Below are 23,582 nucleotides of genomic sequence, written 5' to 3'. Positions count from 1 at the left end.
AACGGGTCTAGGCAGCCTCGGCCGGAGCATTCCGGGAGCACGCGGGCCCGGGACCCCAGGCAACCTCACCTTCCTCCTTGACGGGGCCCTTGCTCTTCTTAGAGAGCGCAGACCCTGACTTTGCTCTTGGGGCTGCAGGCTCTACTGGCTCCGCCTTCACCTCAGCGCCCCAGGGGGCCAGGAGGTGGGCCGAGAACAAGTCTGGAAGGCTTCTGGCGGAACTGGACACGTCGCAGAGGAAGTCCTCAGACACCACACGGATGCCGGCCTCGCGCACCTCCTCCATCTTCCTGCTCATCTTGTCCACCTCCTCTGCTCAGACCGGGGAAGAAGAGCCGTAGCGTCAGTGCGAAGTGCAATCACAGCCCCACCGACCGAGCCCCCTCCTTGTCACCCAGAGCCGGGGGGCCACACGGTGCGGGCAGATGCGCCCCAAGAGATGGTCTGGCGGCAGCAGGAAGGGAGCCTGTGTCCCTCTCCCAGACCCTGCTGTGTCCCACGTGCACGACTGGCAGGTGCTTCCCCCCACTTGGCAGGAGGCCCCTCCGTGCCGCCGATGCTGATGTGCAGAAGCTTTCCAGTTTGACGGGGTCCTGTTGGTCTGGCTCTGCTCTTAGTTACAGAGTCGGAAATTACCAAAACCAAAGTCTAGGTGCTCGGTGTTTCCTCCTCTGAGGTCTTTGGCTCCAGGTCTCCCATCCAAGTGTTCAATCCAACCTGTGTGGATCTGTTGGTGGGACCAGGCAGAGACCCAGCTCTCCCCATCATGAACCTCGGCTCCTCTGTGGCAGATGAACTAACCACGTACACGGAGGCTCGCTTCCCGGCTCTCCAGGCCGTTCCGCTGGTCTATGTGTGTTCTGATGTCAGCTTGTCTTGTTCTGGTCACTAGAGCTTGTGACACAGTGTGCCGTCAGGGAGTGCGAGGCCTCCTGCCCTGTCCTCAGAAAGGCTCTGGCTATCTGCAGGAGCTACCGTCTGCTCTAGATCTGACAGCAGCGCCGGGCTTTCACGGGGATGGCTTGAGTCTATGCAGAGCACACCTCGTGACCCTGACTTCTGGCTCCTGACTTGGTAAATTACTTACCTCCGATTCTGCAAGGTTCTTCCCTGGACACTTTCTCTTGTGCGGTCATCTGGCATATATTCCGGTTTCTCTGTTCTGCCTCACTCTATGGGTTCCTATCCGTCGACAAAGCTAGTTCCTCCCTGGGTCCTGAAGGACCAACCCTCATGTACGAAGGAGTCTTTGTCTGGCCCTGCAACCCCTGAGCTTGTCCCACCCCACCCCAGGGCTGTGGAGGGGCCAAGACCATTAGTGTCTCTGAGGGCAGGAGTTCAGGCTGGCTGAGAACATCAGTCAGCAGCCTTCCACTGGGGACAGAAGGCACGCACACACAAAACACGGCAGCTCTGCACGTATAGGTGCTGGCTTTCCCCCATAAAGGACCAAACAATGCTGTGACCGAAGACACCCATCTGGGAGTGCCCTGCCGGTGTCACACCACACGCAGCGCATCCCCTCCCCCCTCAATCTCACTGCCATCCCAGGAGGCACGATGCGGCCCTGCTTTACACAACAGATTCAACTCACTTTTGGTACTGATGCACAGGGAGGCCTTGTTGGCTGTGCCCGTCAATTTCCCGCCGAGTTTCTCGATCGTGGCCTTCACCTCATCCTTGTTCCGCGAGAGTTTCCCGAGAGTCAGGATCTTCATGTTGGACAATGGCTTATCTGGAACAAGAGAACAGCCATCAGGCCATGAGGTCTCAGGGACACCTTAGCTCCCCTCTGACCAGCATCCCTGAGAGAAAAAGTCTATTAAGACAGAAGCCCAGGTCTAGTCGGAAAGCAGAGGACAGGACAGCACAGCACGCGGAGAGCCTGTCCCATCCCTTGGTATACAGAGGACCAGGCCAGGGGAGAAGCCCCACGATGACGCTGCCCCATAAATGGGCCAGCCTGGCCAGTGGGGGTTCCTGGCCCTGCCCCACAGGCAGAGCAGGAAAGCCACTGTGGGGACCACGGGGCTGCCAGTGGGATGGGAACAGGAGAGGGAATCACGTGAGCTCCCAACTACTTTTATTCTTTTCCCAACTCCAATCTAAAAATAAGCTGCAATTTCTTATATGGTATTTATTAATTAACCCCATCCAACAAACCCATCTCCTCAAGGACAAAGCTTCAGTAGGCAGGACATTGAGCAAGTGATGGATTCCAGGCATAAAGCAGGACCTGGCACTTGAGGCCAACACAGCCCCTAGATCAGGAAGGCCCACGACAGAGTTGTGTCTACCTGCAGTCCTAAACTAGAGTCCTACACGCACTCCTCGAACAGAACTTGGAGGGGGACGTCCCTCAAGCCCTCCCTGTGACCCCACACCAGCAGCAGCTGGACTCAGAAAGACCACACGTACATGTGTACATGTGTACACACAGTCTTCCCCAGGAAGAGGTGGGTCACCAACAGGCTCATGTTTAGGCTGACTCTTGTTCTCCACCCACCAAACTGTGGCCCTCTTCAGACTCCACCACGTGTCTTGGAGTGAACAAAGGCAACAAGTCTCTCCAGCATACGGAAAACCCCAAATCGGTCTCACTCCGTGTGCTGATGTGTTTGCACTCACACCGATCAGCCCTGCTCTGTGGGCCTGGTACACGGCAGGGCTATTTGCGCCAGAGCCCTGAGCCTCACATCAGGCTCGGGATGACTGACATGGGGTCGGGGTGCCAGGAGGCAGGGAAGCAAGGGCTATCGTGCAGGCAGGAGGACACTCAAAATGTCGTTTCAGATCAGGCCCACTGGCCCTTAAGAGACCACCTCCCAAGCGCCTTCCACCTGCCAAGGGGAGCAGGATTGACACAGAGGGAGACCCTCCCCCACTCTGTTCAGGGTACCCCGCCCACAGCCAGCCCCAAGCTGTACCTGGCGGAGTGGAGCTGTTCACACCAGCAGGCGCCGAGGCTGTGGAGGGCGGGGCCGCCACCACTGGGGCACTGGTCTCAGGGGGAAATATTCGGTCCTGCTTTTTGATCTTCAATTTTTTGAAGTAAGAAATTTCTCGGAATTCCTGAAGAAATTGAACTTTCAGTTAAGAAACCACTTCTAGGGGTGCCTGGGTGGCTCAGTGGGTTAAGCCTCTGCCTTTGGCTAAGGTCATGATCCCAGGATCCTGGGATCGAGCCCCCCATCAGGCTCTCTGCTCAGTGGGGAGCCTGCTTCCCCCCTCTGCCTGCTTCTCTGATCGAGCCCCACATCGGGCTCTCTGCTCAGCGGGGAGACTGCTTCCCTCTCTCTGCCTGCTTCTCTGCCTACTTGTGATCACTGTCTCTGTCAAATAAATAAATAAAATCTTAAAAACAAAACAAAAAAATAAACCACTTCTCCCTAGAAATAACCCCCCACCAGAGCAAAGAGGATCTGGCTCGTCTACTTCTCACAATCAGGGATGACATGCACGGCTGACGTGTCAAGGGGGCTTAGTCAGTCAAGTGTCCAGCTCTTGGTCTGAACTCAGGTCATGATCTTGGGGTCGTGGGACAAGCGCCGCCTGGGGCTCCGCACTCAGCAGGGAGTCTGCTTGGGACTCTCCCTTTCCCTCTGCCCCTCCCCCTGCTCTCTAAAATAAATACATCTTAAACCGATGTGAGGCATCAGCATTCAAGTACACGGCACTGCAAACAGTGTGTTTCCAGTGGTTCCAAGTTTATAACAACACTGGCACGCATGGGCCGTGAGCAGGGTTCCCTGAAGACAAACCAATGACACTCAGACTCAGCGGACAGTATGGCCAGGGTGCCTCCCGGGTTGCGCATGCCTACATAGCACTGCATTGGGGGCCTCGGAGCATGGACTAGCCCAGAAAGTGGGATGGCAGTGCTTATCTGCTCAGACCCCAGAACCCACCCTGCTCCTGCTTACCTTAGGGGTCACCCAGTCCTTCCGGCTGGGGGTCTGGGTCTTGACCATGCACTTGGTCCAGGCGGTGACGTCGCCTGTACAGTAGTAGGCATCGCTCTTGAAGACCAGCTGGCCCGAGCACTCCTCACAGGGAAGGAGGGCACCGAACACCATGCCATCTGCCACACGGTCCAAGATCTGAAGCCCAGAGAGGAGAAGCTGCAGGAAGGCCACTCCCCAGCGTGGGCAGACAAGCACTCAAGGAGAGAGGAGAGAGCTCGTCCTGACATGGACTCCCTGGGGCTGCTGGTTTACCCACAGAGCTTGGGCTGCTGTACCTCAAGAGATCTCTTGTCCAAACGAAGTACCACAGCCCCTGTCCCTCAGTGATGTAGAAAGAAAGGAGGATCGAGAGCACCCCCTGCTCCTGCATGAGGAGCCACGCCAGCTGGGGAAACCAGTGGGGTGCTAACAGTCCTCCCCTCATGAGGGCGGCTCCACGCCCTCCAGACCTGGCAGTTCCTAAGTGTTTGAGCCTTAACATGTGTGGCATGAACGCACGAGGCAAATATACAACCCACCCTAGTCTCCCCCAAATCCTAAACCCGGGCTGATGTATGGGGAGGTTTTCCTGTCCTGGACGTGGCCACCATGCCACAGAACTGCAGCCTTTCCACTCTTCCCAATCACCACCAGTGGGCATCCCACTGGAGGGCCTCCCATGGCCTGGAGGTACAGCACCAGCACTCAGGGACCAGGCCGCCTCCGTCTCCCACATGTCCCATAATGCGAAGGCAGCTCACCGCTGACTCCCCAGAGGGCACTTGCTGCTTGTTGAAGATAAGCAGCTCCTTCAGGTCGTTTGTCGAACACGCTTTCTTTAGCTCATCCTTGATGCTCCAGATCAGCTCATTCTGGGCCTGCAGACAGAGACAGGTGGCTGACAGACCAGCTGTGTCCAGAGACCCCACCAAAGGGGGCTCCCCCGTCTCGCTCGGTCTCCATGGGGGTCCTTTTGCGTCAGGTGGGCTGTACCTCCAAGCTGGTCTCCTCCACAGGGACGTGGCCCAGCCACACTCTGGGGCATCCCAGGCATGCTGTCCCTGGGACCACCCCTCACAGACAGGCCCCCTGGCGCATGGGCCCAATGGCCCCAACACCTGCACCCATGGACACCAGGCATGGCCATTCTCCAACCCAAACACGGGTGGGGACAATACCCAAGCACCCCCGCCGGCCTCAACTACGTATCCCACTCAGCACCGCACAGGAGCACATCTGTGCTTCTCAGGACATGGAGTTCTCCATCTCGGGAGCCATACACGCGGTGCCTCCTCATGGAAGCTCTGAGCATCCCCACCTCGTCAACACTGTGCCCAGGCCGGCAGCAGCCTCCCCATCAGAGTATGGGCAGGGCGGGCCTCCTCCCTGCTAGGGTCCCCCCCGCTGCAGACTGCACCCCTGCAAACCAGATGTAAAAATGCCAGCCCCACCAACCCCGCGGAGTCGCTCTCTACACCAAGGGTGGATTTTAATGGGGTCCTTTTTAAGGATTTTTTTTTTAAAAGATTTTATGTATTTATTTGACAGAGAGAGATGACAAGTAGACAGAGAGGCAGGCAGAGAGAGAGGGAGGGAAGCAGGCTCCCTGCTGAGCAGAGAGCCCGATGCGGGACTCGATCCCAGGACCCTGAGATCATGACCTGAGCCGAAGGCAGCAGCCCAACCCACTGAGCCACTCAGGCACCCCCTTTTTAAAGATTTTTAAATTTATTTATTTGACACAGAGAGAGAGATCACAGGTAGGCACAGAGAGAGGGAGAAGCAGGGTCCCTGCTGAGCAGAAAGCCCGATGTGAGACTTGATCCCAGGACCCTGAGATCATGGACTGAGCTAAAGGCAGAGGCTTTAACCCACTGAGCCACCCAGGCTCCCCCTAATGGGGCCTTTTAAAAAGACTTTTTCAGTCATCTCTGCCTCCCAAATGGGGCTGAAGCTCAGGAACCTGAGATCAAGAGCTGTGTGCTCTCCCAATGGGCCAGCCGGACCCTGGAGCGAGGAAGATTTTAATGTGACTAGCAAAGCGACAGTACAGCGCACTTGTTCCGAGCTTCGCGTACCTGCCCTGCACCCACCTGTGTTATGCTGCCAGTCACAGCGTGGGGGAGTATGGGCCGAGTCCCGTGGTACAAGTTTCAACGGGAGCAGTGGAATCCCACCAGCAAGGCCAGGCTGGAGAGGCCCGGGGGTGGTGGGGTGGGGAACATCTGCATTTCTTACATTCCTTTCATCCCGGATGATGCTTGAGAGAACACCACGCCGGTGAGCAAGTGCAAAGTAACACCAGCCACAGCCTTACTACAGCCAGATTCGCAAATGGGTCTGCTGAGGGACAATCACACCAAACCCAGGGTTCTCACCAAGCAGCTCCAACCACGTCAGAAACGGATTCTGATTTTTGTGCCACGGCAAAACCCGGATCCTCTCACAGAAGTGCCATGCAGGCAGAGAGCAAGTTCCCACGACAAGAGTGATCCCGGCTCTCCGCAGCTTCCCAGTGCCCTTACAGACTCCACAGCCGCAGATGCTGCGCACCAATGTGTGTGTCAGCACCAAACACCCAGCATTTTCAGACTCATCAACTTTACTGATTCCACGCCCGCCTCATCAACACGGTGCTGAAAATCCGTGACCAGGGATTCAGTCATCGGTTCTGTCCGCTTTCACCACATGCCTTCCATCGCTTCTGCAGACAAGAGCTCTCCACTAAAGAACTAGGAAACAGCCCTGTCTCTTCCAGTCCCCTGTGCGTCCCCAGCAAGTCCGGCACTCCACTAAAGACCTACGGAATGGGGGCGCCTGGGTGGCTCAGTTGGTTAAGCAACTGCCTTCGGCTCAGGTCATGATCCTGGAGTCCCAGGATCGAGTCCCACATCTGGATGCCGGCTCTACCAGGAGTCTGCTTCTCCCTCTGATCTTCTCCCCTCTCATGTTCTCTCTCAGTCTCTCAAATAAATAAATAAATAAATAAGTAAAATCTTAAAAAAGAAAAAAAAGAACTAGGGAACATCCCTGTCTCTTTCAGTCCCCTATGTGTGCCTGAACTTAACACTATGTGCGGTGTGTACTAGCGGCCCTCCAGGTCCAGGATGCACGATGCCCAGAGGCTGGGGACCAGCTGGTCCAGGCCCCAGAGCCCAAGAGCGGCTCTCCTTGAAGCACCAAGGCCTTCTCTGGGGGTGGAGGGAAAGCTGTGCTACCTCACCACTGCTCCCAATTTGGGAATTCTTGGAGGTCTCATTGAGTGGGATGCACATGCATCCTGGAACTTTCCTCCCAGGAGGACCGCAGAGAATTGAGGCAACAATGAGCAGACACACAGTTCAGAGCTCACCTTGAGGGCCTTCTCAAGCCTACTATCCCTGTCCTTTTCTTTTTTAGATTTCTTCTTGGCCACTTCATCCATCCCGTCTACCTCGTCGCCTTTCCTCTTTCTGAAAGACACATGGGAGAAAAAGAACCATCAGAACCCTGGAACCAGTGACTCAGGGGATGCAGAACTTCCTGTCCCTGTAACTCCTGCCTGCCAGGCCCCGCATGCACATCTTGCTCTACTCCCTGGAGCTCAGGGTATGCCCGGGCAGTATTGGTGACAGGCCCCACGTACAGCACAGTTTACTTTGCTTCCAAGGAGTGGCCCCAGGGCCTTGGAAAAAGCCTGCACCTGACATCAAATCTCCCCATGTATCTCTTGACACAAATGAAGCAGCTGGAAGGTTCTGGCAGGGACTGTGACCATAGCCCATAGCCGAGGGGCAGGATTGTAGAAGGATGAACCACTCGTGCCAGGGTTGAGCCTTTTAAGCTAAACCACAGGGCTGCTCCTGGTGCGGTTGTCCAAGGCTGGACTACACAGTCATCCCCCCCAGCCATGGGAGCAGGTCCCTGCACACCTGGCTCAGCCCTCACCTGACCGGGGTGGGGGAAGAGCGGGTAGGGTGGGGGACGCACAGGGCAGTAGGGAGGGTCCTCAGAAGGCATGGTGGTTAAGGGTTTGCTGCAGCTGTCAGACTCGGCTTCAAACCCCTGCACTTTCCCTCACGCACGAATGAGAACCCATGTGCCTTCCAGAGAATGACTTGACCCGTTAAGCACTCAGCACGATGCTTGCCGCTCTGTTACTGCCCCATTGATGCTGGCTGTTGCCATGGCACACAGGGGAGCTTAGGCCTCCCTGCACACATAGCACGGGCTGGCCTGACCTTAATCCATGCCCGATTTTCCAGTTTTCCTGTCTCCTCCAGAGCTGCATACGCTGTGCACAAGCTTGTGTGTGATGAAGCCAGGTGGCGCCTGATAGCGGCTTGATGATGGGAAGGTGAGAATCACCCCAATCCCAACACTGTCCACAGCTGGGCATGGCCCTGCCACCCTTCCCCTGCTGTGCCCATGACCCCAAGTGACTCCAGACCGGGGCCCAGACACCAGCAGAAGGGACAGGAAAGAACAAGCGCCCGCCAACTCCAGATTGGCTCCAACTGGACTTCCCGTCCTCAATGTTAGCGCCACAGGAACCCCATACCATTCTGACACTACACCAGGGGGCTTCTCATCCACAGCTCCCCTCCTCCCGCCACGATCCTCCTAGCAACAGCAGAGACCCAGATACGCAAGATGCCGCAGGGACGGGAAAGCGAGTCATGCAAAGGTCCCAGGAAATGTAGTGCTTGGCCCGGGCACGGGGACTACTCAGGGCCAGGGGTGCTGGCAGTGGCAGCTAGCTGGTCCCGCCTGTCTGTGGATCAGAAGGGGAAGAGGGAACAGATGGGCGGGAGCTACGGGAGTTACAAGACCGTGCACCCAGGAGGGGTGCACCCCCAGCTCGCTGCAGGTCAGCAAAGAGAGATGCCAGAATAGCCTGGAATCTGCAGGGTCTACCTGGGGCCTTACACCCATGACCACCCCCCCCAACTACCCTTCACTCTTGACTCCTGGGAGCTGCTTCTTCAGGGTTTCCTTATCCTCCGCTGCCAGGAGGCTGAAGCCCTTGAGCTGGCTAGCACTGTACTCCGGCCGGAAGCCCAGCTCCTCCCTGTTTCTCACAAAGCAGTCTGGGTGGTACCAGCGGTCGATCATGCCCAGCTGGGGCTTCTCTGGGTCCAGCATCTTCTTGGAGAGGCGGATCTGGCCCTGCAGGAAGAACCACATGTGGTACCAAGAACATGACAAGAGTGACGGTGACATCAGGGGCTTGAGGAAACAAAGGTTAGCTGGTACCCCAGCCAAAGGGCCTCAGGTCCACACCAAGGGCACCGGAAGGGCCGCTGGCAGCCTCCGACTGCTTTCTGCTTCCAAGGACTGTGCCAGCCAAAGCCTCAGCGCTCCCGTTTTAAATGAGGTCAACTCCACGCACCCACCCAGGAACGTGAGACGCACAACCTCTTTCCTGAGAACATTCTGCCAGCCCGGAGCGGATATAAGCAGAGCTGGCCTTGACCACTAGCTAGGATGCCACCCCGCAAGCCCCCACCCCAGTGGGCTTGTCCCCCCACTGCTGTGGCCCCCACACTACAACTCTGTACAGCCTTGGGGACCAGGCCTGACACTCTCAGGAGTTCCGGGCCTGGGAGACATTCACTGACGCTGAACCGCCAGCGCTGGGCTAACCCCCACAGCCCTGCATCTTCTCTTCTCTGGACACCCGACAAGACGGCTGCCGGACAGCCAGGTGGCTCCAGCGGCCAAACCCCTCCCCTGAGCTCACCTTCTCAATCTTCTCCATGCAGCCCTTGCACGTGCTTCTGTTGGACTTGGCGTACTCAGCCGCGAAGTCAGCCAGCGTCTTGTCCGTCTTGCCTCCGCCTCCATTCTGGCCCTTGCCTAAAGGATGGAGCATAGTGGCGCGTGCTCAGCTTCAGGGGGACTGCAGAGAGCCCAAACCCCCCAAGCCTCGGGACACCTCGTGCCCGGGCAACTGCGACTGGCCCAGCTCTCTGGCGTCTGTTTCTAACAGCTGTGGCTAACACAGCTGCTCTTCTGGCAAGAAAAGACGACCCTTCCTTGGACAGGCTCTTGGAACAGCATGGCGCCCCAGGGTGCCGGTCTCACCTTCTGGCTCCTTCCATCACTGTTCCGGTCCCCCCTCATTTTGGACAAAATGCTTGCTTCCTGCTAATCACGAAAGCCGCGTCCTCCGCAACATTACCTTCTGATTTCCAAGATCCTTCTAGGCATCAAAGTTACATGCCGAAATTAAAGGTTTTTTTTTTTTTTTTTTAAAGGGGGTGTCTTCACACAGAAACAGGAGTGCAAATAGCAAACACGCAGGGAGGTGGCATTTCTCAATCAGTAGGGGGGAAGCTGGGGTCATTCGGCACAGAACCTTGGGGACCAACAGCCAAGCACCCGGAACAAAGGAGTCTTTTCTTACATAGAAGTGAGTCCTAGACTGAAAGCTTCTGTCTTAAGATCAGGAACAATACAGGCCTTCTTCCCCCACCACATCTACTCAACACTGTCTCGAAGGCTCTAGAGCAAGTGCCACTAGGGCAAGAAAAGGAGACAGAAGGTGTAAGTTTGGAAAAGAACAGGTAAAGCACCTCTACCTGTAGGGACAGGACTGCACCAGCAGGAATATAGAAAAAAAACTACTTCTACCATTAAGTGAATTGAGCAAACCTGGATGAGGCAAGGTCAACATAGAAAATGTTCCTATATGTGAACAATAGACATTAGAAAAGGAAATTAAACCATACTCCTATTTAAGTAGCGTTTTAAACACATAGAACACTTAGAAACAGATTTACCAAGACACACAAATCCTCCCCAGGAAGGCTTCAGGCCAGTGTGAAGTTAACAAAGGCCCAAGTAAGTGGAGAGATACTTCAGGTCTATGGACTGACTGACCCAACCAGGTAGCATATCAATCCCATTTGACACCCCCCCCAATTCCAGGTGATGCTAATCCAAATCCTAGGGAGCCAGTTTGGGCAAGAAATCCGTAAGTTTACCATAAAATTTGTAGGGAATAACATAGGACCTAGAAAGGTCAACACAATATTGAAAGAGAACAAAGCTTAGTGAGTGATGGCACCATCTGTTTATTTTGGAACTCTTATGGGGAGGTAAACACTTATTGCCTCCACACTCTGTGATTTCATGATGTCCCACAAAGTTGTAGGAATTAGGACAGTGAGATGCTGGCAGACACAGCAGCCAAGGGGACCAGAGTCCAGAGACACACCCAGCTATGCAGTCACGTGTCTTAAAGTCTTCACAAAAATGGTAACAGAAACAACATGGTACCTACCAGGAAGAAATAAAAAACCACCCCCTCCTCCCACCTAACACAAACGTTCAATTGGAAACCAAATACAAACACCAGGACCACCAAACTTCCAGAAGAAAACAAAGAAGGGTATGTCAGTCTTAGAACAGGGAAGATTTCTCAGAAGGTGGACAGCCCTTATTAAAAAAGGAGAAAAAAAAAAATCAACCACTACTTTTCATAAAATGTCAGTAATTAAACAATGGCAATACCCAGAATGATAAAAGGTATTCACGTTATCTATCTCTAATAAGGGACTCGCACCTAGAATATTCTTTTTTTTTTTTTTAAAGACTTTATTTGTTTATTTGACAGAGAGAGATCACAAGTAGGCAGAGAGGCAGGCGGGTGGGGGGAGGGAAGCAGGCTCCCTGCTGAGGAGAGAGCCTGATGTGGGACTCATCCCAGGACCCTGAGATCATAACCTGAGCTGAAGGCAGAGGATTAACCCACTGAGCCACCCAGGAGCCATCGCACCTAGAATATTCCAAGAATTCCTACAACTCAAGAAAAAGACCAATACCAACCAAAACCAGGCTGAGCTCTCACTACACTCATATCGGGAGCAAATACCAAAGCGTGCCTATGCCAGGTGCTGATGAGGATGGGAACTGGTACAATCCAAAGACAGTCTGACAGTTTTCTGAAACAGCTGAACGGACATCCATGGACACTCTACCGCTCCATTCTTAGGCGATCGTCCTGGAGAAACATGACTGTGTGTCACGCAGAGATGCGTACACAAACGTGAACAGTCGCTGTATTTGCACCAGCGCGAGGCTGGGAACAGAAGGTCGGCTCAACGGTGATCTACTACAAGGATCATCCCTCAGCAATCCCACGTGGTGACAAGCCAGGCAGCCTGTGCCTCACAGGCCTCGTGCTGAGTAGAAGGAGGTTATGGGAGAAGCTAAGTTCCTTTGCTTCAGAAATCCTAAGTCACACAAAGTTAATCCAGAGCCATGGTCACCCAGGTGGGGAAGGTAACTGAAGAGAGGGCGCAGGAACTTCCCGGGGGGGAATGGGAATGTTCCCTAACTTGACAGGGTACAGGTTACACTACTGCCCACATCTGTCAAACTCACAGAACTGCATGTAAATCATTTTAAAAATCCCAGATGAAGAACTGAGAAATAAGAGCAGAACCAGAAGCTGCAAATGAGCAGACAGACGTTGATAACAGAACGTTCAGTTCAGGATGAAGCTTCAGTACAGCAAAACACACAAACATGCTTCAAACAAACACGTCAAAGGGCAGGCTGGCTGGTTGGTGGGCACACACAACTCTCAATCTAAGGGTCTTTGAGTTCGAGCCCCATGTTAGGAGTAGAGTTTACTTAAAAAAACAAAAACAAAAACAAAACCCCCCACAAAACTATGTATTTTAAAAAGCCAAAACTGGGGGCGCCTGGGTGGCTCAGTGGGTTAAGCCGCTGCCTTCGGCTCAGGTCATGATCCCAGGTCCTGGGTTCGAGCCCCACATCGGGCTTTCTGCTCAGCAGGGAGCCTGCTTCCTCCTCTCTCTCTGCCTGCCTCTCTGCCTACTTGTGATTTCTCTCTGTCAAATAAATAAATAAAATCTTAAAAAAAAAAAAAAGTCAAAACTGGCAAATATATTTGCAAAACAGAAGACAAAGAATTCATATTTTGTTTCATTACAAAAAAACACAAAATACCCTAAAGGATGAGGAAAGGACACCTACAAATACCAAATTAGTAAAACCGACTACCAAGCGTGACAGAGAATTCCACCCCACCAGGAGCCCAGTGAAGAGGAATGGAAATACCTGAAGTGGGGACCTGTCCCTGGGGGGGGTGCCAGTCTAAGGGCCCCAAGCTTTCTGGAAGGCAATCAGACACAAACACAGAAGGCCTCAGGATGGTTCATGTCTTCTAGCAGCCATCTCTCGGAATTAAATAGCTGGACAGCTGCCCAGTCTGGAAAGAAGTCTGAAGCACCTCTATCTGCAATGTAGCAAAAATGGATGACAGTGTGGCCTCAAAAGACAGGCTGTCTGGAGCTGAAGCCTGGCTCACTGGGCCTTGGGGCCCGTCAGTGCATCTCCAGGGGACATGGGCTATTGCACAAGGTAAGAGGCCATTAATGTCAAGGGTCGTGAATGAAGCACAAAATAGAGCAAACTTCAATAATCGATAAACAAATACTACATTAAAAAAAAAAAAAAAAAAGATTGGGCGCCTGGGTGGCTCAGTGGGTTAAGCCGCTGCCTTCGGCTCAGGTCATGATCTCAGGGTCCTGGGATCGAGTCCCGCATCGGGCTCTCTGCTCGGCAGGGAGCCTGCTTCTCTCTCTCTCTCTCTCTCTCTGCCTGCCTCTCTGTCAAATAAATAAATATAATCTTTAAAAAAAAAATAAATAAATAAAATTAAAAAAAAAAAAAGATTTATTTATTTGACAGACGGAGATCACAAGTAGACAGAGGCAGGCAGCTGGCAGGGGGGAGCAGGCTCCCCACTGAGCAGAGAGCCCGATGCGGAGCTCGATCCCAGGACCCTGAGATCATGACCTGAGCCAAAGGCAGAGGCTTAACCCACTGAGCCACTCAAGTGCCCCACAAATACTACATGTTTTTAAAAAACTCACAAGACTTAACATGAAAAGAGTAAGTGTTAGGGGCGCCTGGGTGGCTCAGTGACCAACTCTTGGTTTCAGCTCAGGTCATGATTTCAGGGTCTTGAGACTGAGCTCCAGGCTGGGCTTCGAGTCCAGGATTGAAGGGAGCCTGCTTGAGAGTCTCTCTCCTCTCCCTCTGCCCCCCCCGCCCCCCGACTCATGTACTCTCTCTAAAATCAACAGATCTGGGGCGCCTGGGTGGCTCAGTGGGTTAAAGCCTCTGCTTTCGGCTCGGGTCATGGTCTCAGGGTCCTGGGATCGAGCTCTGCATCGGGCTCTCTGCTCAGCGGGGAGCCTGCTTCCTCCTCTCTCTCTCTCTCTGCCTGCTTGTGATCTCTGTCAAATAAATAAATAAAATATTAAAAATAAAATAAAATAAAATCAACAGATCTTATAAAATAGTAAATACTCTAGTGTAAAATCTAACACAGAGGTCAACACCACTAGGAAAACGTGACTCAAAATCACATGAAAGAACACCTCAGGATGGGTATTATAAAAAAGGGAAAACACACCCTCAGACAAAAGAGCGCCAGTGAGGACATGGGGGACCTGGAAGGACCCTGAAACCCGAGTGTCGCTGGTGGGATGCACAGTGGCGCAGCCCCTGCAGAACACTGTGCATCACAGGTGGACCACGAGCCCTCGCGGCTCCCTGGGAGGGCAGGGAGCAGGGTCTGGACCAGGTCCCAGCACACCATCGTCCACTGCAGCACAATCTGGAACTGCCCCAGGGCAGAAATGACCCACACGTACCCTAAGGCGGGGGACGGATAAACTGTGGCCTACCCAAACTGTAGCCCATGGCACGGACGACCCTGAGCGAGACAAGCCAGGCCCAGGAGGACAAACCCAGCACGACTCCTGGCACAGGAGGCACCCAGGAGCCCCATCTAGACAGAAATCAGCGTAGGGGAGGAGCCACTGTGAACCGGGCAATGAGTTTCCGGGGGAAGGTGAGAACATTCTAGAGAGGCTCAGGCTGACAGAGTGCACGTGGGAAAACGGCTCCGAGGGTGGAGTTCCCGTTATGCGTGTTTTTTTTTCCACACAGTGACAGAGCATTTAACAAAGTGACACTTAGAACCCCATTTCTGCAGGAAAAAATAAACACAGCACACACAGGAATCAACTATTTGAAAAAAATTCCTAGGGAGACATCCCACAGGGCCAATGATCACCATCTTGGAATTACAGGATCTGGTAAGATGTAAACTTCCTGGGTGTCTCTGTCTATTAAATCAGTCTCTTTGGATACAAAAATCCTTAGACAACTACAAGGTATTATTACGTTAACTTTAGGACTTAAGATGTTTTGCAAGAGAAACAGTTACAGCAAACTTAGATGTTCCATATTATAAAATTATCTACTTTAATACACATCAATTGTAACTAGATGGGACACATTCCTAAACAGACAAGCCCCACTAACCAGAACACAAAAGGGGAAAACCACCACAGAACAAGACCGTGTCACCGTTGCCCCCAGTGAAAACAGACCCGCTGGCCCTCTGAACCGTTTCTCAGCAAATTTGCTCTTTTTATTCACGAGCGTGAGCGGTGTCACTGACCTCTTAGTTTCCACAGACCAGCAGTAGCAGGACACAAACCTGCCGAGTGGAGGACAGAAAGAATGGTGCCGCCCAGGGACCAAGAGCTCTGCGGGGAAGGACGGCAGCCGTTCCCGCGACAGCCCAGAGGCAGGAGAACAGGTTCAGCGGGGTCTGCTTCTAAGGCAGACCAACGAGAACCCAGCCTCAAGAGATCTTCAACAAATGATGAAAAACTATTTAAAATGTACAGGCATCTCAAGCAAGTTAGGCTTGTGGGTATCAACAAACTGACTCAAGTCTATGTGGAGGCAAAAGGCCCAGGACGGCCAACACAGTACTGAAGGGGAAAAAGTCAGACAGAGGACCGACACCATCCGACTTCACGACTTACTATCAAGACAGTCAGGTACCAGGAGGACAGACAAACGGATAAACAGACCAAAACAGACCAGAACAGACCTCAGTGACACCCCCCCACACACAGTCACTGACGCCTGACAAATGAGCAAACACCATATAGCGGAGGAAAGACAGAATTTCCAACCACTGGTGAAGTGGACATCTGCACACAAAATGAATCCAGACCAAGACTTTATCTCCTTTACAAAATTTAACTTAAAAGAAAAATGCCACCCTGTAAAGCTCCCAAAATGTGACGCAGGAGAAAAACAGCTGACTTAGGTATGGTGATGACTTTTAGATGCAACACCGAAGACGGTCCAGGAAAGAAAGAGCTGGTCAGCTGGACTTTCCTGCTCTGTGCCAGACACGGTCAAGAGAATGAGAAAGAAGATGTGCCACAGACACGGAGAAGACACTTGCAAAAGACAGAGTTGATAAAGGACTGCTATCCAAAATAGATGAGCAACTCTGAAACTCGGCACTAAAAATATAAATGACAAATGGCAAAATATCCAGATTCCTCCCCAAAGGAGAGATGCAGACACCAAGAAGCACGTGAAAAGATGCTCCACATCAAACGACATCAGGGGACTGCAAGTCAACCCAAGACACCTCTAGCGCCTATCAGAACAGACAAAACCCCGATGACACCACCAAATGCTGGTGAGGGCATGGGGGGATGCAAACTGGGGCAGCAACTTAGGAAGGCAGTTTGCTGGTCTTCAGAAAATGAAACATCTACCCAAATGAGCTGAAAACCTATGTCCAGGGGCGCCTGGGTGGCTCAGTGGGTTAAAGCCTCAGCCTTCGGCTCAGGTCATGGTCCCAGGGTCCTGGGATCAAGCCCCAAATTGGGCTCTCTGCTCACCGGGGAGCCTTCTTCCCCCTCTCTCTGCCTGCCTCTCTGCCTACTTGTGATCTCTCTGTCAAATAAATAAAATCTTAAAAAAAAAAAACAAAAACAAAAACAAAAAAACTTATGTCCACACAAAAACCTACACGTGGGGCACTTAGGTGGCTCAGTCAATTACGCATCTGCCTTCGGCTCAGATCATGATCCCAGGGTCCTGAGATTAAGACCTGCATTGGGCTCCCTGCTGGGAGGGGAGCCTGCTTCTCTCTCTCCCTCAATCACTCCCCCTGCTTAAATGCTCTCTCCTTCTGTCAAATAAATAAATAAAATCTTTAAAACAAAAAAAAACCCTACATGTGGATGTTACGGCAGGTTTATTTATAATTTCCCAAACTGGGAAGCAACCCAGATGTCCTTCCACAGGTGAGCGAGAGACCGCGGTCCATCCAGACAATGGAATATCATTCAGCACCACAAAGAACTGAGCCATTGAGCCATGAAGAGACACAGAGGAACCTGCAACGCCCATTGGTTTCTAAGTGAAGAGGCTGCATATGACTGACCCTGAGCACAGGTGACACTCAAACAAGGCGGGGGCTGGGGTGTGGATCCCCTTGTGCACTGAGAATCCGTGTGTAACTTCGGATTCCCTTGAAACCTAACAATAACAGCCTGCCGTTCACCGCAAGCCCCACTGACAACCCACGGCTAACACACCCTCTGTCACATGTGTTCCGTGTAGTATCGTTCCCGAAAAGCAGACGACGGAGAGCAAACCATTACGGAAACAGAAACGTTCACAGCCCCCTGTGGGACTTACTGAGGAAGATACACAAAGAAGGGGACTGCACAGTTCAAACTCGCTCTGTCCAAACTGCACACCATCCGAACCTGTAACACATACACTGCCATGAGGGAATCCTGCAACTGCGGATTTGGGGCAATGATGAGGGCTCCATGCAACCCCCGGATCTCTCTAGAGTGAGAGAGGGAGAGGCCCTGCCTGCATGGGGGCACGATGCAGATGGGAATACTCTGAACTTTCTGCTTCATTCCGCTGTGAACCTACAAGAACTCTAAAAGAAAGTCAATTAAAAACAAAACTGCCAAAGATTCAAAAGCTTCACCGCTGGGGTGCCTGGCCGGCTGAGTGGGAGGAGCAGCAACTCCTGATCTTGGGTTTGTGGGTTCAGCCCCACTTTTGGGTGCAGAGATTACTTAAAAATAAAAGAACAATAAAAATACAAAGGCTCGGGGCGCCTGGGTGGCTCAGTGGGTTAAAGCCTCTGCCTTCGGCTCAGGTGATGATCCCAGAGTCCTGGGATGGAGCCCCACATCGGGCTCTCTGCTTGGCAGGGAGCCTGCTTCCTCCTCTCTCTCTCTGCCTGCCTCTCTGCCTACTTGTGATTTCTGTCTGTCAAATAAATAAATAAAAATATTAAAACAAAACAAAACAAAACAAAACAAAGGCTCCATCAGCAGCATCTTAAAAAATAAAATACTGTGCCACCAAGTCAATGAGGCAGCTCGGTTATCCACCTGCGCAGCTGGAAAACATGTGGGGGGCAACCGAATGTTCTCCCAGAAAAGACCCCCGCGGAAGCTGCCCGGTGGGGGGTTGGGGGGGTGACACCAGCCACCTCCCTCATCTCTACACACCTGTCACACCTCCAGCCTCTGCGGTCTTCTTGACTTTCTGCTGGTCATCCCACCTGAGCTCAGAGAAGCCGTCCACCTCTACATCGGGGTGTCGGATGGAGTGCCCGACCTTCCAGAAGCAGGTGAAGTGGTACCAGTGTGGGACTTTTCCATCAAACATGGGCGACTGGAAGAGAAGAGAGGGAGGTGAGCGAGCAGCCTCAAGCCCAGCTCTCAGCCACTGCGCATGTGAGGCCCTTCTTCGCTGAAAACCCAGGACAGCAGTGCCCATGTGCCCCATGTCACTTGAGGAAAGCCGTGAGCCAACGAGAAATGGCATCCCCACCCAGATTTCTCAAGCTTTGTCCCGACAGCTGCTCTTCAGACGCGGCTGGGGAATGGCGTTGCTCCTCAACGAAGCTCTGCCCCATAGGCCACACGCCTCAGTGACACGACTTCCCTCCCAGGGCCATGGAACACATACAAGATCCCCACCCATGACCCCATCCTGCTGCACCTGCATGGGAGGCCAATGACTGCCCCCGTTGGGCCTAGGTGGTCCAGAAAGGGCTTAGTGCCTCTGGCATCAGAATAACAAGGAACAAGTCCCAGATAATGAGCAAAGCAGAGAAACCGTGTCAGGAAACCGTGTCAGGATGGCGCAGCCGTGCCAACATGAGTGAAAGGAACTTCTCTGAGGGCAAACGACCCAGGGATCTGTGGACAGCAGCCTCCAGGGTCTGGAGCTGGAGGGTCAGTGGGCATCCCAGGAAGCCCCGCCACAGGGGAAGGTGCTGCCCGTCACGGCATGCTTCCTCTCTCCTATGATGCTTCCCACTTGGGTTGCTCCTGATGCGACAACTGCAGGCTCTTCTCCTGCGGACACTGACAGCTCTGGGCTCCCGGGGCCGGAGCACTCTCTGGCCTCAAGAGCAGATGGTGACGGTGACAGGGCAGAGTGGGACAAGCACCGCATTTACTCAGTCCCCGGCCCCTTTGCAAGCCGTCATGGGAACCCTCAGCGGCCTCCGGGTAGGGCACCCCCACCTCACAGGTGCTGCAGCAAGTGGCTCGGTCCAACACGCGTCCACAGCAAGGTTCTGTCCGCTTGCCGTGCTGCTTGGCAGAATGAGCTCCTTAAAAACACACACGTGGTTCTGACCAAAGCAGAGGCGGCTCCAAAAATCTGCTTTTACAGGAAATAAAGCTAAATGCCACGCAGATGGAATGGAAAGTACTAAAACAGCATCAAACATCAACCACCACGTAGGAATTTTCGGATGGGAACTGTCAGACAGAAGAAATATTCTGGAAAAACAGTGACTTCTCCCACCTACCCCCTTCCCAGGCTGAGTCTCCTCTTTCTCAGTGTAATATATGCAGAAGGAAGGTTCACTCCAGGGCATTGCAAGGACTCCCCAGCATCAAGCAGCCTGGTTTCCCACACATCAGCAGTCCCCTCGGCCCAGAAAGCTCCACAGCCCTAGTCAGCTTCCCAGAAGGATCCTCCCAAGCCCCTCCCAGGTAAGAACAATCCCTCTGGGCACTGATTCCGTCAATGCCTGTGCCCTGCACCGGGCTGGAAGCTGCCTCCGTCTTGCTAACTTTGGGCAACACCTGCTCATAGAAGGCAGCTGGACTGTGGACACCCCAAGTCTGGAGATAAGAAAAGACAAGGGAAGGATGGGGGAATTCCTGCTGGGGAAAAGACTGCTCACTCCAAATAAACGGCATTTCCAAATGGACTTGTGTCAAACTTCCAACGAGGCAGGCGACACCTCCAGAAGCGTCCGCCATCTTGCTGTACATTTGCAGTGCCTTGCACCTGGACTCCTCCTGCCTTGGTGCCACACACCCCCCCCACCTACCTCTGCAGCACTGGGGTCACACACAAACATAGGAAGGCACGGGGCCAAATGCCTCTGCCCCACGCTGGACCTTGTGGCTCTGGTGGGAACCTTGGTCTGGGTGCTGTGTCCCAACCATTAATGCAGTGTGGGGTGACAGAGAGGTGCAGCCCAAGGGCCTACTCATAGCACCAGCTTGGGGGCTGTAAGGGCTCCCGGTCACACTTGAGAGGAAGGACCCCTGAACAAACCCAGGCTTTACCCTAGAACTTGGGAGTGACAACCATGTAGCGGGAAAGGAACTGGAACAAGATCACAAGACTATGCTTCCACTTGGCAACTTAGACGGCAGAATCTGTGTGTACTCCTAACACACCCAGCATCTACCAGGGAACTGGGTCCTCACTCAGAGAACTGTTTCCTTCTGCGTAAAACAAGCCAGCCCACTGCCCACCTACTCATAGACAGTATGGAATGCTGGTTAATAGCGTGAGACCCCACTGTGTGCCCTCTGTCTGCCTCAAGCCCACCCAAGACAGAAGAACGCAGGGCTCACCCGTCCAAAGGCTGCAAGGCCAGTCCAAAGCCCCTGGAGACTTCCTCAGGGCACACCACCCAAGGATCAGGTATCAGACACTCAGAACAATCCTCCCACACAAATGTAAAAGAAGGTATTTAAGTCCAAGTAGAATAATGGTTTCATTCTTTTCTGGCCTCCGGCTCTGCCTACAAGACCAGACTTTACATTATGAGTTAAAACTCCACCCCCAAATACAGTTTCAGAAAACCACTTACTTCTAATAATAATTTCTTTCACCATCAGAAGCACCAAACTAGGGGCGCCTGGGTGGCTCAGTGGTTTAAGCCGCTGCCTTCGGCTCAGGTCATGATCTCAGGGTCCTGGGATGGAGTCCCGCATCGCATCGGGCTCTCTGCTCAGCAGGGAGCCTGCTTCCCTCTCTCTCTCTCTCTGCCTGCCTCTCTGTCTACTTGTGATCTCTCTCTGTCAAATAAATAAATAAAATCTTAAAAAAAAAAAAAAAAAAAGAAGCACCAAACTAGCCCTCCTCAGTATTTGGCACACAGGCTGCACTAAGATTTTGTCTGTCCTTCCCGACAGGCCACGGTCCTCTCTGGCTGACTAGTGAAGCCCATAGATGTGCCTTTCTCGAATTAAAAAACACATCATAGAATACACGAGCTCACAAAATAAACTAATTAGACTGAAATAATTATCAAAATATTTAAAAATTCGATGGGATACAGTGAGCTTTAAAGCACAAAGACCTTAGCACCCATTCTAACAACTACAGTAACTTTAAATACTGATGAGCATAATGGATGACTTTAAAAAATCCCCAAGTGCAAAGCAGCATGAAAATACCTATAATTACCACTTCTGACAAAAATCACAGGAACCTCTTTTACTTTTCTGCTTTTACTCTGCTGCTTACATACCTAATTGAAGGAAGTATTTTATTTAGAGACTAGTGACTGCAGAAATGTAAAGTCCTCTAAACCCGCCGAATGCCACCCCACAGATTTTAGGTCAAGCACCCCTGCACTGAGAAAGGTTCTCCTTTTTGTTATTTTAAAAAAAGGAGGGGTGCCCGGATGGCTCAGAGGGTTAACCCTCTGCCTTCGCCCCTGGTATTGGGCTTTCTGCTTGGAGGTGAGCTTGCTTCCCCCCTCCCTCTGCCTACTTGTTATCTCTCTCTCTCAAATAAATAATAATTAAAAAAAATCTAAAAAATGAAATAAAAAATGTAAATTCCAAGAGAGTTAACAGTGTGACAAGAGGGAGCTTCAGATCAGGCAGCCCACTTGTTCAGGCTGAAGATCAGAGAGCCGAAATGGATCCTACCCCGGCACTCAGAGCCTGATAAACATATAGGGTCAGCAGGCTCTGGGGTCCGGAGGGGGGCCCTCCTTGTGTCACTAGTACCTAACGGTGCCTGACATGCTCTGTGTTCCCTAAAGGGTGGTACTGCCTGGCAGGTACTGAGTTAGGCCCTCAGGATATCGGGACGAGAGAGCCCCAGTCTCCAAGCGCATCTAGTACCCGCTCTGCTACACTTGGTAAGTACTGAAAACCCAGCAAGGACTGTCTGGACTTTCCTAAAACTCACTGCTGCCTCGGAGAAAACCAAGTTACCTTGAGAGAGGGCACTGAACTCCGTGAACACGAACTTAATGTTGGTAAAGAGCAGAACGGGCCAGGGGAGAACCAAGACTTAACGGGCAGACAGGAGCACACTGGCAGCGGGAGGAGGGCCTCAGACACACCGCCCAGGCCTACACCCCCATCTGGGAAGCCTCAGACACCCGTCGGGGCGTCCCCAGTGTGTCCAGAAGCCCCCAATGAGCAGCCCCCTCCAGCCTCTCTTACTCAGATCCGACAGCTGTAAATGCCGCGGGAAGAGAACGCGCCTGGGAGTCGGGAAAGTTTGGGGAAAATAGGACTTCAAACCATGAATTGGGCTAAAAGCGAAGGCACTGTACAGAAATGACACCAGGTGTTACAGTTCTGCATAATTAAGAAAAAACTGAGAGTAAGCGGACGTCGAAACCACAGACGAAAATAGTTTAAAAAAAAAAAAAAAAACACAAAAAAACAAAAATCCCGCAGGCGCCCATCGCCATCATCAATGTAGGACAAAAATCTCCCAGCACGAGGGAGGTCAGAACCAGGCCGGCTTCGGAAGCCCACGCGCGCCTCTGCCCCCGCCCCCAAGAGGCAGCGGGGAAGGAAGCAGCCCCCACCCTGCAGCAGGGCCCCGAGCCGCACTTCCCGGGCTTTCGCAGGCTCCCCTCCCCCCTCGCCCCCAGCCGCGCACAAAGCGGCCGCGCGCACCTGCACCACGATGGCCATGCGCAGCGAGTCCTTGGGGATGCTCTCGCTGCATTTCTTGCAGGACGCGCGCCCGCTCTTGGCATATTCCACCCGGTAGAGCTTGTCCGAGGACTCCGCCATCATTCCCTCGCGCCGCCGCCGCTCCGGGCGCCCCGCCCTGGACACGCGCCGCCGCCTGCCGCCCGCCCCTCGCTCCCAGCAAGCGCCCGAGGGCTCCGAGTTGGTGCTGCTGCCGCCGGCGCCGCCGCCGCCTCCGAACACGCCTCGCTACCCCGCCGCTCCCCGACTGACTGCTGACGCCGGGCCGCGGGCACGCCCCCGGCGCACGCGTCCTGGGGCACGCCCCCGGCGCTCGCGTCCTCGGGGCACGCCCGCCGCGCTCACACACGTCCTCGGGGCACGCCCCCCGCGCACGCGTCCTCGGGGGACGCCCGCCGCTCGCGCGCCCTCTGCCGGCTGCGGGGGCGGTGTTCCCTGGGTGCCTGCGGCTGCGCGAGCCCGGTGGGCGGTGGCGGACCGTGGAGCGAACTCCGCCTCCTCTGCGCCCTGACCCCCTGCGCTCACGTGGAGA

At 53.4% G+C, this 23,582-nt stretch overlaps 1 protein-coding gene across 1 annotated transcript in view; it reads right to left on the bottom strand.

Annotated features, from left to right (window-relative positions):
- PARP1 (poly(ADP-ribose) polymerase 1) overlaps positions 1-23,295 on the bottom strand; it is a 38,126-nt gene extending 14,831 nt beyond the window's left edge. Inside the window, exons 1-10 of the mRNA XM_047704700.1 lie at positions 23,012-23,295; positions 18,332-18,497; positions 9,667-9,782; positions 8,878-9,092; positions 7,297-7,396; positions 4,706-4,822; positions 3,924-4,100; positions 2,928-3,072; positions 1,595-1,735; positions 70-312 (exon numbers count right to left, since the gene is read on the bottom strand). Of these exons, the coding sequence (XP_047560656.1) occupies positions 70-312; positions 1,595-1,735; positions 2,928-3,072; positions 3,924-4,100; positions 4,706-4,822; positions 7,297-7,396; positions 8,878-9,092; positions 9,667-9,782; positions 18,332-18,497; positions 23,012-23,134 (1,543 nt within the window). The 5' untranslated portion in view covers positions 23,135-23,295. The remainder of the gene's footprint in view (positions 1-69; positions 313-1,594; positions 1,736-2,927; positions 3,073-3,923; positions 4,101-4,705; positions 4,823-7,296; positions 7,397-8,877; positions 9,093-9,666; positions 9,783-18,331; positions 18,498-23,011) is intronic.
- Positions 23,296-23,582: the final 287 nt, after the last annotated feature.

The sequence above is a fragment of the Lutra lutra genome, chromosome 15 (genome assembly GCF_902655055.1).
Source record: "Lutra lutra chromosome 15, mLutLut1.2, whole genome shotgun sequence".
In the NCBI taxonomy this organism is placed as follows: domain Eukaryota; kingdom Metazoa; phylum Chordata; class Mammalia; order Carnivora; family Mustelidae; genus Lutra; species Lutra lutra.
Note: the sequence above shows the minus strand (reverse complement) of the source record. Positions and strands in the feature narration are given on the sequence as shown.